The sequence below is a fragment of the Microtus oregoni genome, unplaced genomic scaffold, assembly GCF_018167655.1.
Source record: "Microtus oregoni isolate MIOR12 unplaced genomic scaffold, Mior012 000056F_ref0000123, whole genome shotgun sequence".
Lineage (NCBI taxonomy): Eukaryota > Metazoa > Chordata > Mammalia > Rodentia > Cricetidae > Microtus > Microtus oregoni.
Window position 1 is genome coordinate 8,929,634 of NW_024543832.1, and position 18,998 is coordinate 8,948,631.

The following is an 18,998-nucleotide window of genomic DNA, read 5'->3' on the forward strand; positions in this document are numbered from 1 at the left end:
AAAGTTGATTTCAATCAAGGAGAGTTTTGCTTTGTTTTTCTGTGTCTTATGGGCTATTCTGTGTGCTGCTGCCGGTTCCAGCACCGGGTGTTCACCTCGGAGGAGGAAACGCTGACTCACGTAAGCAATGCGATGCATTTGACCTCGTGGTCCACGCTGGCGTCTGTCCAGATTCCTGACTCCGTGCATCCCTCACTTAGGTTAAGAGGCAAATGTCCAAGACAGGAAACCCTGAAACAGTGCCTCAAAATGTTTTTGAAAACACCTGGGATTTCCTCATCAAATCTCATCAGGAATACTTGGGACTTTGAAAGTGTTTTGTACTATTAAAGTCTTTTTAAGTTGCAAAATTTATAGTTGTAAAACTAAGATTTAGAAATTATCAAGAGGGGCTGGAGAGATGGCTCAAGCAGTTAAGAGCATTGCCTGCTCTTCCAAAGGCCCTGAGTTCAGTTCCCATCAACCACATGGTGGCCTGCAGGCAGACACAATACTGTATACATAATAAATAAATAAATCTTTTTAAAAAAGAGAGAGAGATTATCAAGAGGTGCATACCTCTAGTCCTAGCCCTTGGGAGGCAGAGGCAGGCAAATCTCTGAGTTTGAAGCCAACCTGGTCTACAGAGTGAGTTCCTGGACAGCCAGGGCTACACAGAGAAATTCTGTTGAAAAGCAAAAAACAAATCAACAACAAAAGAAACTAAAATAAAAAAATTATTTTATTAGTAAGAAAAAAAATACTCATTAACCACACTTTACTAAGATTGCTTTTTCTTTTCTCCTATGTAATCTACGTTTTTATTAGTTAGGATGGTGAGGGAGGGCTGGAGAGGGAGGCCTGGCAAGGCCGCTCAGTGGGTGAGTGCACTTGCTGCCAAGCCAGAGCACCTCAGTTCAGTTCCTGAAACCTAAGTAATGCAGAGAGAGGATGACCTCCCACACTGTGTCCTCTGACCTCTGCGGGCGCACAGGTGCACCCACACCTCGCAGCAGACACAGTTAAAATATGATAATAATTAAAGATTATGAGGCAGAGTTCTTTTAATCACATGGTTTTGCTCCAAGAAAAGCATGTGTTTCTGGATGACCAATCAGAAGTCCCCACATCTCTGATTTTCTTGAGTGAGAAAACGAAGGCCAATCAGAAGAGTCATTTTCCTTGATGGAAGAAGGTGGGGGAGGACCCCACAATGGGAACAGGGCAACCCTATAATAGGGCACAAAAGTGACCGTGCCTGGTACTGCCATTCCACAGAGCACCCACACAGGAGCAAATCTGGTCTACGAAGACGTGGAGTGGACGGGGTGGCAAGAGTCTGAGGAAGAGTTTAGCTTCCTCCTGCTGTGCCTGCTGGACAGCCCCCTTCTGTGAGTCAATACAACCCCTGTGCTGTTTAAGATGTGCTGATTTCTCTCCCTATCTCTAGACACTCCAGCACTATGCTGTATGAGCCCAGAATTCTTTACTACCTGTCTCTAATTGCCATAGCTTAGGGTATGTATGAAGACTGGAAAGCCATCTAGCCAAAGAAAACATAACTCCATGAATATAAAATACTGTCTAAATAATAGCTACTCGTAATTATTGTTACTGGCGTGGGTAATTGTTACCATTTTGAATGTATTAGTCTCGGTTTAATCTTTCCCACACTAGAAGACTTTCAAATTTCAAAAATTTTTTGCTTATATCAATGGCTGTTTCCCAAATGTGTTATTGTAACCCGGCCTTGTTAAACCATCCATTCAGAAGTCTGGTATTGAAATTGTTTCTACAAAAGCCTTATGACCTTTAGCCCTTTTGTCTTCTGCTGTTTCTTTTTTTTTTCCTTAAAAGTATTGTAACATTTTCTTCTTGATCAAAAACTCATGATTGCTTAATATATCACATTCTCACATTGTAATATATAGCCATATATACTTATATCTTGTAAACCATTTCTTGGTGAGTTCTCAGTAGATGACAGGAGAGGCTCCAAGAGCTTCAGACCACTGGCCATGTGTGTTGTTGACTTTGCTCACTCTGGCTCAAGAGGCCTCAGAGACTCCGTGTTCCCACCACGGTGTTGTGAGCTGAGCTCTTCAGCCATCACACTGGTACTGATGTCAGTGTGAAAATTATGGAGGGATGGGTTAGAAACATGTTTACACAGCACGAATGGCCGCTCAGTGTCACCAGTTAGAAACATGTTTACATGGCACGAATGACCGCTCAGTGTCACCAGTTTGGAATGACCTTTTTCCTCTGTACTTTTATGCTCAACTCCTGTTCTCTCCATTTCCCACTGTGTGACCCCAGCTTCAACTGTGTGACCTTCTATCTATATCTACATCTATATCCACACACATGCACACGCACGCACACACACACACACTCAACACACATGCAGGCACACACACATATATAAAGAGAGGGGTGCCTATATATATTGTTCTTTCTTAATTCATAAGGTCAGTATCTAAACCTGGAATTAGCCATAAGTGTCGTCCCATTTCCCTTCTACATGGGCCAAAATTTCTGGGTTATGACAGTTACCATTGGGGGCATGGGAAGATGCCAAAGACAACACAAAGTAAACAGAGTTTCTCTCCTTTGGTTGTTCCGATGTTGGTAACATAAAAAATCTTTGGCATAGCCTATGGCATAGAGCTTCTTACGCTCTTATCTGTGTTACCTTTAAGATTTAAATTAGTTTCAACAATGCTTTTCTGAGATGTGCAGATTCATTCTCTCTTCCTAACTCAGAATGACAAACCCATTCTCTGAAGAACTGAGACCACAGGGTACACGGAGGAAAGGAGGCCACAGGCACAGAGCCGAGGCTCTGAAGCCTCCTCCGAGGACAGATAAGATCATTGCTTTCCACTGAGACAAAGATCTTGGAAAATTAAGAAGAAACAGTGAGATTCGGGATACAGATAAACAAGACAAATGGGCCCAGAAGTTCTCTACAAAAGACGATTCTCTGGACTAAAGCATAGACTAATATGGACACAACATTTTCTTTTAAAATTATCTTGTATTCTGTGCCGTTGACTTAGTATTGAATTGATATGCAAAGACATTTGCTCTTAGACTTGTAAAGAGCTTCACATGGAAGTAGTCGGCAGCGGGCTGGGTGGAAGGCTGGAAAGGGACAGAGCTGTTAGTGACACTGCTGTGGAGGTCTAGGTGGTACAGGTCCTGTCTCATGTGCATCTGCAGTGGCCAGATGCAAGCAAGATCAGGATGAAAGCCCTAAGGTGGATCAATGAGGGGAAGTTGGTCCATTTCTGTGCACATTACCAATTTCTGGGAATAAGTAAAAGGGGTTTGTTCTGGACAAAAGGAGCTGCCGTGCCTGTCCCTCCCCTCACTGTGGGTGTGGTCTCCTGCAATCCTTCTATCCTTCCATTGCTTTCCTTTACCCTACCTTCACTTCCTTCCATCTCCCCTCACTTCTTCCCTCTCTGCTTCTCTTCTGTTCACACCCCTCTCTTATCTACCATCCTCAATACTAATATAGTTATTTTAGAGTCAATATTAGGGAGATATTCAAATAAATTCTGAAATCTCAAGTCTAACAATTTTCCAGTGGGTGCAGAGAACAGTGGAAGTTGATACCAGTGGCCCCTGTGTTTAAATATGAGCATTTCATCATAATACAATGCCTCTTTTCACTGTTTGGACTCTACAGGAAAAGAATGAAGTCTCTGGTCACCAAGTACCCATGGCCTTTGTCTCTGCTGCTGCTGCTGCTGCCTTTGAAACTGCAAGGGGACTATTGGGATTCATATGAATATGAAATAGATCCAGAAGTAAGGGACCGCTTACGGGAGCTTTATAGTACAGGGCCTACCAAACCTCCCACCAAAGAAAGAATCAAGGAAAAGATCCTTGCTGATCCTGATCGACCGCTCTATGGTGATAATTACTGCAATTCTGAACTCATGTCTAGAAACATTCACTACAGGCGAGTCTGTTATCCGGAGCACTATTTTGTAGCCGAGAGCTATTCCTATCTACAAAAGACCTGCTATGGCAAACGAGTGAGGTGTAAGCATAGGGCTACGTTCTGCAGAAGAAGCATGGAGTTGGTGAAAGGAATACAGTGTACTCTAGTAGCGGGCGAGAAGATACCAGAATGCTTGTACGAAAGCAACTTCGTGACAGGTTATGCAGTTGTCACTTGTCAATGGGACAGTGACAGCGAAGAATTTATTCCTAACAATGTAGTTAATATTTTGGTGGCCAAGTAGCAGGAAAGCATCCTCTACAAGAAACGTGTCTTCCCCCGACATTCTAGGTTTCTCTAAGCGGCCACATTTGGGAGTATTTAGATGCTGATGCTGTTAATCAAAGGTGGGAATGGCAATTTCAGTCATTCCGTCATCCACCTCCCACCTTTCCTGTCCCCAGAGCAGTGAAAGGCAGCATGTGCTCTGCTCATATCCTTACCCCTTGAAGATGTTGGAGACGAGACATAAGACTTCCCAACTCTCAGAATTGTGAAAACATATTTCGGTCCTTATAAATTATTAAATTATTTTCTTAAACCTTATTTTTGTCATTTTGAAATGTACATGTATTTATTTATTTAGAGATAGTGTGTGCACAAACAGAGTGTACGTGTGGAGGTCAGAAGAAAACTTGTTGGGGTTGGTTCTCTGCATCCAGCACATGGGTCCACCAGTCATGATGACAACCACCTTAAGTTGCCGAGTCATCTCACTGGCGCCCCCTGTGTTATTTTGTTATGAGACACAAAACAAACAAGGATAAGAATGCATGAAAACGAGTCAGATTTCATAAGCATTATGCTCCAACTTCCATTAGTAATATCTCTCCAAATATTGAATTACTCTAGCCTTTGACACCTTTTTATACGCACACAATGTATTTGGATCATATTTACCCCCATAGCTCTCTTCTATCCCCTTAGTTAGTTTCCTATTGCTGTGAAGAGACACCATGGCCAAGGCAACTCAGAGAGAAAGTTTGTTGAGGCTTATAGTTTCAGAAGATTAGTCCATGACGGTCATCACTGGGAGCATGGCGGCAGACAGGCAAGTATAGGTGAGAGCCTACATCTCACCTACAAATGAGGCACACACACACACACAGAGAGAGAGAGAGAGAGAGAGAGAGAGAGAGAGAGAGAGAGAGAGACCATGAGTGAGTTAGTTAGCTGGGAATAGCATGAGGTTTTTTATTAGTCAAGCCAGTGACACACTTCTTCCACAAGGCCACATCTCCTAACCCTTCCCAAACAGTCCTACCAACTGGAGACTACCTATTCAAACTTAAACCACCAGACTTCCATTCCTGCTGACCTCCTTTTTCATACCAACTGGTGCCCCTCCTATATTCATGTCCTGTGTATGTGCCTCACTGAGTTGAATCCGAGTGGCCTATGTGAGCATGGGCTATTTGCCAATAGCTAGCGATAGCACTAAAGAAGTCCCTCCCCATCCATGATGAAATAAGAAAGGGCCCAATCTAGTACAGGTCTTATGCAGGAAACCATAGCAGCTGTGTGTTCGTGAATGCAACAGCCATGTCATATACAGAAAATAAAACTTCCGGAAGATAATTCTTCTCCGTTCTCTGACTTCTACAGTCTTCCAGCCCCATATTTCATATTCCCTGGGCCTGGGAGGCGACTATAAAGACGTCCTATGTACAGTTAAGCACTCAGTCGTCGGTCATTCTCTACACTCTGACCAGCTATGGGCCACTGTCTGTAGAAAGAAGGCTCTCCATCTAAGGTATAGGGCAGGCACTAGTCTCCAGGGATAAACAAGTGTACAGGGCAGATGCTGTTCTCTGGGTAGAAGGCAGCAGGTTACACATCTCATTGCTAACAGACATTCCCTTGTGAGCCTCACATCCAATAAGAAAGTGGTTGGTCTCCCCTCCCTGTCCCCTGCAATCATGGCACTATTTCACCAGTGGGCATATCCTTATCTTGCTTTACAACTTGGTATTTTTGATTAACAATTTTCTCTAAAGTAAAACTGTCCATCATTAAGACAGAGAATGTTCTAAAAAGAGGCAAATTGTTCCACCCTGCCATGAAGCTCTTTCCGGGACACAATGTGTGTTCTGTCACACAGAAAGTCAGCAAAAATTTCCTTGCTTCTGCAGGCTGCCTCTTCCACTGACTGACAGTTTCCTCTTTATAGGCGTGTGAGAGCAATCTGCCTATCTTTCCGCTTCTGAGTTCTCTTCAATATCTGTCATCTAAGCCTCTATAGTAATTACTTGGTTGAGAGTTTTCATCATAAAGAATGTTGAGTTTTATTACATACTTTTTCTATACATACTAAGACAATCATATGATTTAAACTATTTTTCATACTTATTGATCCCCTTATGTTGAATCATCTTTGATTCTAACTGTTGCAGTTTGGATATCAAATGTCTTCATGTGCTCTTGGTCTCTAGCTGGTAGCATTGTCCTGGGAATTTGTGGACTCTTGGGGCAGGCTCTAACTGAAGGAAGTTAACGGAAGGCACTGAGGGGCAGACCTTGAACATTGTACTCCATTATCACTCCTGATTCATCTCTTTATTTCCTGTCACACTGCAACTGACCCACCTGCCGTCAGAAACTGTATCCCTTCAAGCCTTGATTCAAAGCAAGTATCATTTGGTCAGGTATTTGGTCACAGTAATAGGAAAGTAACTAGTACAGAAATCGGTAGCAGGGTTGGTCACTGTCGCTAGGACAATGTTTCAGGAGAACCGTGAACTAGAGAAGAGCACAAACACTGTGAGCAGAGCTTGGTGGACCACGTGGTACAAGTTTGCGTTACTGGAATTTTTACTGTCTAGGGTCGTAATGGAGTTCATTTGCTCTGCCAGTTAAAGAATTAAAAGGCAGGAAAAGATCTGCAGTGTGACAGGTAGCAGCAGGGACAATCTCAGACATAGCAGCAGAACCAGTTGGCAAAGGAAGGCTTGGGTGAGGCGAGGTACATACAACAGGTACATGGAGAAAGATCCTTCACAGAGCGGGTACTGGAGAAGCTGAAGCCCATCCAGGCCTTGAAGTCTGAAGGATTTGTAAGTCTGTGGAGGGTCTTCCTCCGGTAAGTTATGGGTAGTCAGTTTGAAAACAGACAGAATGGCTGTCTGACCTGGCCTTGACCTTGGCGAGCAGGTCCACCAGCAGGGAGCTGGACTGGCAGAGGAAAGGTCTGAAACCTTTGTCCTAAGCTGCCAGGCTCTGTTTCAGGCCATGCAAGTAAGGAGGAGTCAGTCATCTTAGAAGTTCACCTTCCCGATTACCTCGTCATAGCTTCTTTCCCCATGTGTCTGCCTCCAGGTGAGTCTGTGTGACTTCTAGTCCCTCTGATGACCGAGACAAATGTGGACAGTGAAGGCTGAGGTTCTAGAGGGGACAAGGTTTCCATTTGGAATCACACTGGAGAGTATTCATGTTGCCGTCTGGCAAAGAACCCATGTCTGCTTTCTTTTATAAGAGTTGCTGTGGTGGTCATGGCATCTCTTCACAGCAGCAGAACACTGACTTAGACAGCTACCTTGTAAGGGAAACTCAGGGAACGCCCTTGATATTCTATGTGACTACAGATACCGTGAATAGCAACCTTTCTATTTCTACCATCTGACAACCCAGAGCCTCTGCTTCCCCTCTCCAAGAAGCCTGAGTTCTACATTCGTATGACTAACGTCCTTCTGGAAGGTCCTCTCCACCCATGACAACAAGCATGTGGCCCTTCTGAGCGATGTCATGCTTTGATGCTGACGCTCTGATTGCTGAGCATGGTCTTCATTCTCACATGGTTCTCCATATGTCAAGCATCCTGTGTATGTACTAGGGGAAGCCAGTTCTTCTTCTTATCCTCAAAGTAGAGGCATCAAGCAATCTAATCCAACCGTTTCTCTTGGAGTTTTATCAGGTCCCAGTTCACTGGAGAATGTGGCAAGTCATAGAACTGATAATTCTGCTGTTACTACACAGAGAGGATTGACTTGTCCATGAGTCATTATGGAGCTGTTTTAATTATAATTTCTTATGAAGTCAGGGCAAATAGTGAACTTTACTACAGTATTATGTCCACCACAACCATAATATCCCATATTATAGTTTTCTATTATTATATAAATAATTCAAAGTATTTTCATGTACTTTTGTTCACTTTAAATCTGTGTTATAATAAAGAATTCAGGATGAGATTTGGCTCAGTGGCAAAGCACTTTCTGGGCAACTATTATGTCCTGGATTTCATCTCATGAACTACAAAATATTTAAAACAATTAAGGCTGGGTGTGGTGGTTCTTGCCATTAATCCCAATAGTCAGGAGGCAGAGGCAGATGGATCCTATGAGTCTGGTCTCCACAGCGAGTTCCAGGCCAATGGAGAATATAGTGAGGCCCTGTCTTAAACAAACAAACAAATACAATAAGAAAACCACATTTGTAAACAATTCAGAGTCAAACAACAAATCAAGGTCAACAATGGGACAGTATGTTTTATCCAAATGTTTCTTTCTGACCTTGGGATACATCTATTAAGGGCTGAGGATGCATGTCAGTTGGTAGAGTACTAGACTAAGATGCGCAAAACTCTGGGTTTGATACCTGGCTCTGCAGAAAACTGGGAGTCACGGTCCATTACTGAAATCCTAGCACTTAGGAGGCAGAAGCAAGAGGGCCAGAAACTGAAGGTTATTCTTAGCTACATAATGAGTTTGAGGCCAGCACAGGGCACATGAGACCGTGTCTCAAATAAAGTAATTAATTTAATTAAGCAATAAAATTAAAAACAGATCTTTCTGGTGGGTTTTATCTACAATCTTGGGTGTACATGGGCGGCGAAGGCTGGAGGATCATTGTAAGTTTGAGGCCAGTCCAGCAAGTTCCAGGCCAATCTTAGCTACACAGTTTGATTCCGTCTCAAAGTAAAATAAAGAAACCAAAGAGAGATATGAACATTTCTCATATGTTTGAGACACAAAGAACTTGGCATTTAAAAACAGTCAGTGAAGAACTGTGTTATCGCTCACTCCTTACATTGGGGACAGTCATTCTTTGATCTGCGCTGACTTGAGAACACATATCACCCTGTGGTTTTTACAGTCGGTAGATTATAAAGTTGGTAAGCACCATTAAGCTTCCCTTAGGCGATCAAAGCAGACACCTCTGTCACTTAGTGCCCCTGGAGAGAGCCTCTTGTCATATCCGAAGACGTAAACAGGCTCTGTGTGTCTCTCTTCCCGTCTTTCCAGGATGCACTGGGTGTGAGCAGGTAAAACTAAGTGGCCGCTTCACTACAGGCTCTGGTATTACAGCCTGGACATTTATTGAAATCAAGAAACTTTAGCTATTTTTCTCCTATTTCACATTTTATTCTTAGTTCTTGACACCTAGTGAGTCTCTCAATATTTAAATAAACATACCAACATAAATTTTTAAAAAATCTTTAAAAATCTTTAAATTCTGATGGACAACCTCCCCCCCCCCCCACACACACACAGTTTCCAGCACTGACACTGTTGCCCGGGTCAGAGGTAAACAAAAGGAAGACTAGGATATGTTTTGATTGTGATCAAGCTGAAGCCATTTTTGGTATTGGTTCAGTAACCTGCACAACAAATATCAAAACAGAAGGGGGACCTCAACAGCGGATGGCTGCTAAGAACACGAAAAGGGAGAACTCCACGGGGAAAATAGAAGTAAGAGAACACAGCACGTGAAGACACGGGCTAACCAGGAGGAGCAGTGTGGAAGGGCAGTGATGAGGTCAGTGCAGGAAAATGCCAAGGGGCGTCGCTGGCGTGTGATTGCTGAAGCGCCGGTAAATTATACCGGGGCTCTCCCACCAGGATCTCTGCGCTCTGAGGACGCGTGGGTGCCAGGAGACACGCGTGGGTGCCAGGAGACACCTTTTGTCCCAAAGACAACACGTTCACTTCTTCATTTTCAAAAGGTCGTTGAAGATTTAATAGGGGTTTATTTGCCGAGATCTACTCCAAACGAGGATATTAAAGGATCACCTAATCTAATATTTATTTTTAGATAAATGGGCATTGAACATCTATGTATACCTCTCTTGTAGAATGTCTGTTCCCAACAGGTTAAGGAAGACTGTAGTGTGAACTAGGTCCAGATCTTAGACCATGGACATGGTGGCCTTCATCAGGGGACCTCTCTCCATTAGCCGTAGCACATGAAGACAAGGGCTAACGTGGAAGAGGAACTAAGGGGACTAAGGTGTTGAAAGCGTTGTCTAGATGGGAGCCTGGGCTCAAGCAGGCGCTGAAAGCCAGGCCCAGCCAGTCAAACGGACCGACGGTGTAGTGAAAACAGAGGAAAGAGAATTCATTGCCACCACACTGAGAAGGAGATGGTGTAGCCTTCCAGGGCCATCTTCAGGATTGTGACATGAGGCTTAGGGTTAAACAGGAAACGAAAGCTATGCCTAAGTAAGCGATCCCGTCGTGATGTGGTCCTGCCCATCTTCGCAGTATTGGCTCCGGTCTCTCTTGCACTGTGGTGAATGTCCTCAGAACAGTGTGAAATCTCTTTCTCTGAGACAAGCTCTCCCTTGAGGTGGGACCAGGGCCCCCGACTTTCCCGTTTTCTAGCACGAGACTTCCATGGAGTTTCCAGCTTCTTGGGGCCTATTGACTCAGAAGTCTGAGAACTGACGGCAGGGGCCGATGGGGCTCTACCGAATGCCTTCTTTCGCTCCAGCACACCCACATTTCCACCCTTTAGCCTTCCGCAAGCCCTTCCAATAAATAGACTGGCAAATAGTCAAAGTACAATATTGTGTTTTCAAAGAAATGGACACTAAATCTACCAGCACCTTACTTGTTGGAAGTCTGCTCCTAGGACTTTTGAGATGATTTATATCATAAAAATTCAACAAGTAAGTAAATACCTTAAACAGTTGACTCTATGTAGCTTCTGCAGCAACTGAGGTGAATTCAAAGATCCAAAAACACTAAGCCAAAAAAGTGTCTCAAATATGTAAGGAAGAGAGCCGGGCGGTGGTGGCGCACGCCTTTAATCCCAGCATTCGGGAGACAGAGGCAGGCGGATTTCTGTGAGTTCGAGACCAGCCTGGTCTACAAGAGCTAGTTCCAGGACAGGCTCCAAAACCACAGAGAAACCCTGTCTCAAAAAAACAAAAATAAATAAATAAATAAATAAATAAATAAAATAAAAAATATATATATATATATGTATGTAAGGAAGAAGTCAAAGTCTTACTAGCAGAGATAAGGAACGCTGAGGGTTTCATCAGGAAACTCTTAGAAATGCTAAGCACTTTTAGCAAAGTAATTGGGCACAAAAGCAACCGTTACAAAAGGCAGCAGTTGTCCTAAATACCAGTAATGAACATGCTGAGAAAGAAACCAGAGGGGGGAAATCCCACTTAAAACAGTTCCAAAAAATACAAAGGATAAACCTAACCAAAGAAGAGGAAGACTTTTGTGATGCATTTTAAAGAATAACAATGGAGAAAGAAGTTGAAAGAAGTCACTAGTGGGTGGGAAGGCCTACTCTGCTCAGGGGCTGGTGGGATTAATATTATGAAAACACATATATCACTAAAAACAAAGCATATATTGAGTATAATCCCATCAAAATTCCATTATTCTTTATAGAACTATGAAAAGGAATCCTAAAACTCACATGGACGTATAAAGGACCCCAACTGACCAAAGCATCCTGAGTAAAAAGCGATGCTGGAGGTGCCACACAATCGATGCAGCTAATACTGCAGAACCACAGCAGAAGACAAGTGTGCATGTTCTCACGTGTGCATCCCAACTTTGAATTCGTATGTTTAAACTGGAGGGTCCATAAGGCCAGGAACCTAGAAGGGCCCACTAGAAGGAGAGGAGAAAACGGAGTCCTTCAGAGAACAGGGTGGTGTAAAGGTGGAGCAGGAATACCAGGGGTGAGAAAGCTTTATGTGACTCTGGGTGACAGGAATGGCAAGGGCGAGGACAGGAGGAGAAGTTAACTAAAGCCAAGGATGTAGGCAAAGTCCCGTGGGAAATTACTACATTTAAAGTCAATTTTAAAATATAATTTTAGAGAGTTCAGGGGAAATGGCTCCGTGATTAAGAGCGCTGACTGCTCTTTCAGAGGACCTGAACTCAATCCCAGCATCCACATGGTGGTCCGCAGGAGCCAAGGGATTCAATTCCCTCTTCTGGTTTCCCTGGACACCAGGCATGCATGTGGTGCACAGACATACATGTAGGGAAACTGGCCATGCACATGAAACAAATTTTAAAATTATAAAAAAGTAATGAATAAGAAAGATTGAATGAAAGTGTCCTGCATGGGTGGACAATGCTCCTCTCAGAAGCCTGAGAGTATCTCTGCTTTCAGGGCCGCAGCCATGGTGCTACAGTACCCCGCCTCCCCCCAAGTGAGTGACAATTAGAAGGCTGAGAACAATAAGCCAAACAGATTTGCTCTATTTCCCCCTCTTCAGAATCAAAACAAACTTCTAAACTTTTGGGGGAAATTATTTTAAATGTGTGGGAAAAAAAAACCTTTGAGCCTCTGTTCTGCACACGTTTTACAGTTGACTGTTGGCATCCGCATGTATTGTTTTATGTTTAGTGTCTAGAAAAATCTTGATAATACCTAGGTCTAAAGTTCGCGCTGGGCCTCTGTCTCTGACGGAGAGCCCAGAAGTGTAGATTAATGGCCCTGTACCTTACTGGTAGAGTCAGTGATATCCCTGAGGGCACAACACCGGAATGATCAAAGGCTGGAGTTGATGAGAAGAAGAAAAGACGTGGGAGGGTGGAACACTCTGACAGGTGCCGCCTGAGCACACAGTGACCTTAATCTCGTCATCAGCTGCAAGGGAACAGGGACTCAGTGCCTTCAAACAGTAGCGCAAAGATCATAGAGGGCCCATGCCAGGCATCAATATCCCCAAATACGAAAGGGACGTACACTTTCTAATAATAATAATTTCAGTAATCTAGAGATGAAGGCAGTAGAGTTAAAATTCATGGTGAAAGCTAAGGCCAAGTGTCATGGTAGAGCCCCCCCCCCCCTTTTTTTTACAGCATATGGGAGGCCCAGCACCAAAAGCTCGGGCTACACAGCAATAACTTGTATTAAAAACTTTAGTCAAGAGAGTTCAAAGATGACAAACAACACAGGTACTCCTGATAGAGTCTCCAGAGAATAACTCACAGAAACGGGCTCTCCGAAACTCAACAAACATTCTGCACAGCTGCAGTGAGGTTGGGAAGCAACAGTGTTAACAGAAATAGAAGCTGGAAAAGCACCCTGTCAGTACCATTGCCAGAGCAGGAGCAAGACCATTCCAAAAGACCCTTGATACTGTGGTGGCTTCGCAGCCAGACACTCTCTGTGAGCCTCATTCTTTAGAAATGACAGGCAGACCGCTGCAGGACTGCAGGAAATGAACTTTGAATCAGTGGCCAGAGACCTGGGAGAACCAAAGCGTGCATCAACTCTCGTGCACTCTGCCGTGGAAGGACATTGGAACGGGCTGCACAGGAATGGGTGCGGCACTAGGAACTGGTCGTGAAGGAACCGAGTGTGCTGACCATCTCAGGCTCTGCTAGGGCAGTGCTGCCCACACACTAGCACCACATGGGACATCTGATTGTCCATCTCCACTCTGTTCTCCCACGTGCCGCTTCCTTCCCTCCCCACTCTCTTCAGTATTAAAGCACTAATGCACAGAGCAACAACCAAATAGCACGCTGAGAACGGAAGAGACAGACAGCAAGTCAGAGACAGACAGGCCCATCCAAATACACAGCCGATTTCTTTTCGGAAACTTAAGGACACAGTGATTTGGAAGGATGTATTTCAAGTTCTGAAAGTCCACAAGCGCCAACTAGACTATTAAACTGAGCAAAATGTCGAAATTGGGACTGTGGGTGGAGGAAGCGCTCAGCAGTTATGAGTTCTTGCTGTTCTCACAAAGGATTCAGGTTTGCTTCTAGAACACACTTCACAAATCTGAAACTCCAGTTCCAGGGAATCTAACACATGCTACCAGCTTCTATAGGCACTGCACTCACATGGTACACTTAACATATATTCAGGCAAAACGTCTGTACACATAAAATAAAACTAAACAAAAGCTTAAAGAAATCTAAAGAAAGAAGAAGAATTCTTCAATTGTACGAGTGTTCTCTGCCTGTGTCCTGCACATCAGAAGAGGGCATCAGATCCTACTATAGATAATCATGCACCACCATGTGGTTGGTGGGAATTGAACTCAGGACCTCTGGAAGAGCAACCAGTGCTCTTAACCTCTGAGCCATCTCTTCAGGTCAGAAAAGGAAAGATTTTTAAACAGCCAATATTGATAAGAAAGAGAAAGAAAGAAAGAAAGAAAGAAAGAAAGAAAGAGAGAACCTGGTTTTAAAAAAACCCAACTAAATGAATTTGTGAACACTAATTCAGACCTAGAGCATTTATCTTTTATCTGTGAAGAATGATGAGTATTTCCAAGAGGAAATACTAAATCACTCTAGAAAAGTAGTTGACTAAATGAATAGAGAAACAAGGAACACTGCAAAACCAACAAAATAAGAAGAATTGGTACACACCTGTCAATAACTGTGAACATGAATAGTCACAACCCCCAAATCAAAAGACATTTCATCACCAAAGGCTGACCTACCCTTAGGGCAAAAGGATAGAAAAGGCTGATCTAAGCAAATGCATCTCGGCGCAAGCTGGGCCACTAGTCTAAAAGCGGAAGAAAAAAGGATTCAAACCAAAACGAATCAGAAGAGAAAAAGTTATTTCCTAGTGATACTGTAAGAACTCACAAAGAGGACAGAGTAACTCTAAACATGTATGAACTAGAACAGGGGACAGAATTTCAAACATCAAGTATTACTAGCTATAAACTAACTGATTAGCCACAACACATGTAGGGATAAGTCCTGCCCCTTGGGGGGGGCGTGTTCGCCATGGGCTAATGTCTGCCTATACCGCAGGAACGGTGGTTCTGTAAGTCTATTTCACCATTAAAGCTATATATATTTTTACAATCTGTCTGCATTCGTTTACGCTGATACAAACACAGTAATAAGTGACTTATATTCTCCACTAATAGACAGATCACCATGGCAAAACCTAAACAAAAATATCAGAGTTAAACAACATCATAGATGAAACAGAATCAACAAGACATCTATGGAATATTTCATCTAAAAACCACAAAATACACTCTTCTGAGTAACTTAGGGAACTTCTCTAAAACAGATCATCTACTGGGCCACAGAGTAAGACCAGGGGAGTCCATACAAAAGCAAATAACTTCTTAAATCCTATTGACCACAATAGAATAAGGCTAGAAATCAATGGTAAGAGAAATAATGGTAAATTTTTAAAAAATGGAGGTTAAACAACACACTAGTGACTGATGAATGGGGCATTCATCAATAAGGGCAATCAAAAGAAATCAATAGGTGTATCGGCGTAAATAAATGCAATGCAGATATTAAAGAATATTTACCACTTTAATGATAAACTTACAGAACCGAAGTTCCCGCTTGGCACAGGAGGTAGGAAGGAAAAGGCGGAGCCACCTCCTGCGTGGCCATTTATCTGAAGGCATTCGCCCGAGGCAAACCCCGCCCCCTAAAGGGGCTGTCTTAACCCTACATCTCCCCTTTTGTCTAAATAAGACAGAACTAAACCAAATATAACTATAAACAATAATAACAAATGCTAAATATAACAAACAATATTGAGAACAAAAGTTTTGCTAGGCATTCTATCTCAAGGAGTCTAAATAATATAGAGAGTAACTACTATTAAATAATCTTCAACTCCATCAAAGATCTGATAAGGAAATAAATATTACTTAACAAATGAGAGATATCCAAAATGTGCAACAAATGACAGTGACAACTGACTACCTGGGCAATCACCCAAAGTCTCATTTGCAATGTTGAGTCAACCAACTTTGGCTAAGGCCTAACATAACTGACATACCATTATCAAATGCAAGGAACTTTCTTAGAATTATCCTACCCTGTCTTGGCAAGATAAGACAATCCTGTTTCATATCTTAGTCAGTAGTTGAGGTATGGACTTTTCTTAACCCAAAGGCCAGTTCTGCCAAGAAGACAAGCTCCCAGTGGAGTGTCTTTGGTGCTCAACGTTCTCTCAGGAGTAGAGTGGTGTTGCCAGGAGTAATGGTGTCTCGTTGGCACAGAATTCTAGGTTAGATTAAAGGCCATTTTCTACAGCTCTTCAAAGAGGCTGAAGATTATACTATCTATACTAAAAATAATCTCTATGTATCTAAAAGACCTGATTAACCTAAAAATAAATATGACAAACATATAATTCTCAATACCTATTTAATTTGAAAACTAAGAGAATAAACAACTGTGCAATATATGAAGACAATGATCTTCACCTGTAAACAATGTCATTACATATCAAAATGTAAACAATGTTATTACATAAATAGTACCAGAGGTAGAAATGTACATTGTGATATGATAGATGTATCCATACAATATAAGCATACTCTTATACAAAAATAGAGGTAGGAACACTCACATTCAATATTCAATATATCAATATACAAGAAACAGTACCAATATAATTTTCTAAAAACAGTAAGTCACAAATACCAATCATCCCATCAAACCAGTTAATCCCCCCTTTTTTTTATATTCCCCTAATTCCATACAATATCTCCCCATCCCCTCAACCCTAAACCAACCACTAAAAGATGTCCCTAACCCTGTGGGCAAACTCTGTTGGGAGAGGGGACGGTGTCCTCTTAGATTGCTTCTAGCTGACATGGGGGCGACGTTCTTCTTAGGGGCCCCAGTGAAAGCAAATGATGGTAAAATTCCCAAATTAACCTTTGACTTAAGAAAATTATAACTAGTCTCTGAGCGTTTTGAGAAGGTATGGCCAGAGTGTTGTCAAAAATGTGCATCATTCGAAATTGTCTCTTGCAGTTGGTACCAAAAAACAGGTCTAATATTAGCGCTTTAAAAAAAAAATTCATGACATCATAAAAGCCAGATTGAGTTGATGTTGTGGGGCCCCATCTTCATCCTGGAAACTTCAAAGATTACTGTAGGAAAATATGTTGCTTGCTATGGGAAATTAAAACATTAACAACAAGGACATATACTGACATATAAAGAAAGACACAGATATGAGGAAAGGCAAAGAAAGTTTATCAAATATAAAATTATTCTTATTCTGTCCCATTTCATGGCTCCCGACTTGAGACAGAAACTCTGAAATATCTCTTATCAACAGGCTTGCAATTGAAGAGGGACTGAGCCATAGTCCAACTCCAAAACCAGCTCTACACATTTATAAAGAAGTGTTCAATAAAACATACAAATAGATATAAAAAAATAAATACTTACAGTATATATAGAATTTTATTGTTGATACTCAGTAGGTCGTAACTATTTTCCATCCATCAGTAATTAAATATTCAGGGTCCCTTAAATTCTTTGAAGATGAGTATTTTCCTGTTGAGATAAGAAAAGAACCCTGCCCCCAACCTATCTGTAATCCTTACCATCAGAATGCCCGTCATCCTTGTGAATGAATTGTTATTTATCTTTTCCAAGTGACTTCTCTTCTTCAAACCAAACCTTTATTAATTTTGACGGTATCCATAATTTTTCCTCACCTGTGGAGATAAGAGCAAAACCCCTTCCCCAACGCAGCACATCTCCTGGCTTCCATTGTGAGGTCAGCACATCCTTGAAATAAACTGGTTGATTTAGTTCAGCAGACTTTTCCATTATCCAATGTCTTTCTGCAGCCGTTGTTCCCTTCTCATTAGCATTGAGAAAATTCAAGGTTAACAAAGCATTATGTAACCTATTTCTGGGGGTGTTTTCCACCCCTTTCTGATTGTTCAACATATCCTTTATAGTTCGATTTGATCTTTCTATGACTGCTTGACCTGTAGGATTGTATGGTATACCTGTAACATGCTTGATATTGTAATAATCAAAAAACCGTTTCATTTTCCTAGAGACATAAGCAGGACCATTATCCGTCTTTATTTGTGTAGGTATACCCATGATAGCCATGACTTCTAATAAATGAGTGATTCTGAATCAGCTTTTTCTGAACTTAAAGCAGTTGCCCACTGAAAGCCTGAATAAGTGTCAATGGTGTGATGAACATATTTTAATTTGCCAAATTCTGCAAAGTGGAACACATCCATCTGCCAGATTTCATTCCTTTGGGTGCCCTTTGGATTAGCCCCTGCTGGCAGTGGCGTTTGGTTATAGAAAGAGCAGGTAGGGCATTTCTTCACAATCTCCTTAGCTTGTTGCCATGTAATAGAAAACTCTTTCTTCAAACCTTTGCTATTAACATGATGTTTTTTATGAAATTCAGAGGCTTGTAGCACACTACCAATCAATAATTGATCAATTTCTGCATTACCTTGTGCTAGAGGACCTGGCAGACCCGTATGGGATCAGATGTGTGTTATGTACATAGGGCAAAGCCTGGAGAAACAATGAGGTTAGTTCTGTATCATCAGGTATAAATTCAGCAGTTTCAATATGTAAAATAACTCTTTCTGCGCATTGTGAATCAGTGACTATATTAATAGGTTCTTTAAAATCTCTTAGTACCATAAGAATGACATATAATTCTGCCTTCTGGACAGAATCATAAGGACTTTGTTCCACCTTACCCAAGTCTTCTGATTGATAACCTGCCTTCCCTGATTTATTGGCATCAGTATAGAATGTACAGGCTCCAGTTATTGGAGCATCACGGACGATTCGAGGAAGGATCTAAGAAGTTCTCTTTATGAAGTTAAGCCTCTTGCTTTTTGGATAGTTGTTATTAATGTCTCCCAAAAAAATTAGCACAAGCTCTTTGCCATGGTTCATTATCTTCCCATAATTTCTTTAGTTCATCAGCAGTGAAAGGCACTATAATTTCTGCTGGGTCTATGCCTGCTAGTTGACTAAGTCTCAGCTTGCCTTTTATAATTAACTCA

At 42.1% G+C, this 18,998-nt stretch overlaps 1 protein-coding gene across 1 annotated transcript; it reads left to right on the forward strand.

The window, feature by feature from the left end:
• Positions 1 to 3,683: 3,683 nt before the first annotated feature.
• Positions 3,684 to 4,238, forward strand: Rnase9 (ribonuclease A family member 9 (inactive)). Its single transcript, XM_041638763.1, has one exon. The coding sequence runs from the start codon at positions 3,684 to 3,686 to the stop codon at positions 4,236 to 4,238; it is 555 nt and encodes a 184-aa protein (XP_041494697.1).
• The last annotated feature ends 14,760 nt before the right edge of the window (positions 4,239 to 18,998 follow it).

Bases quoted from the DNA above. Each gene is read 5' to 3' on its own strand.
- Rnase9 (XM_041638763.1), top strand. From the start codon at position 3,684: ATGAAGTCTCTGGTCACCAAGTACCCATGGCCTTTGTCTCTGCTGCTG.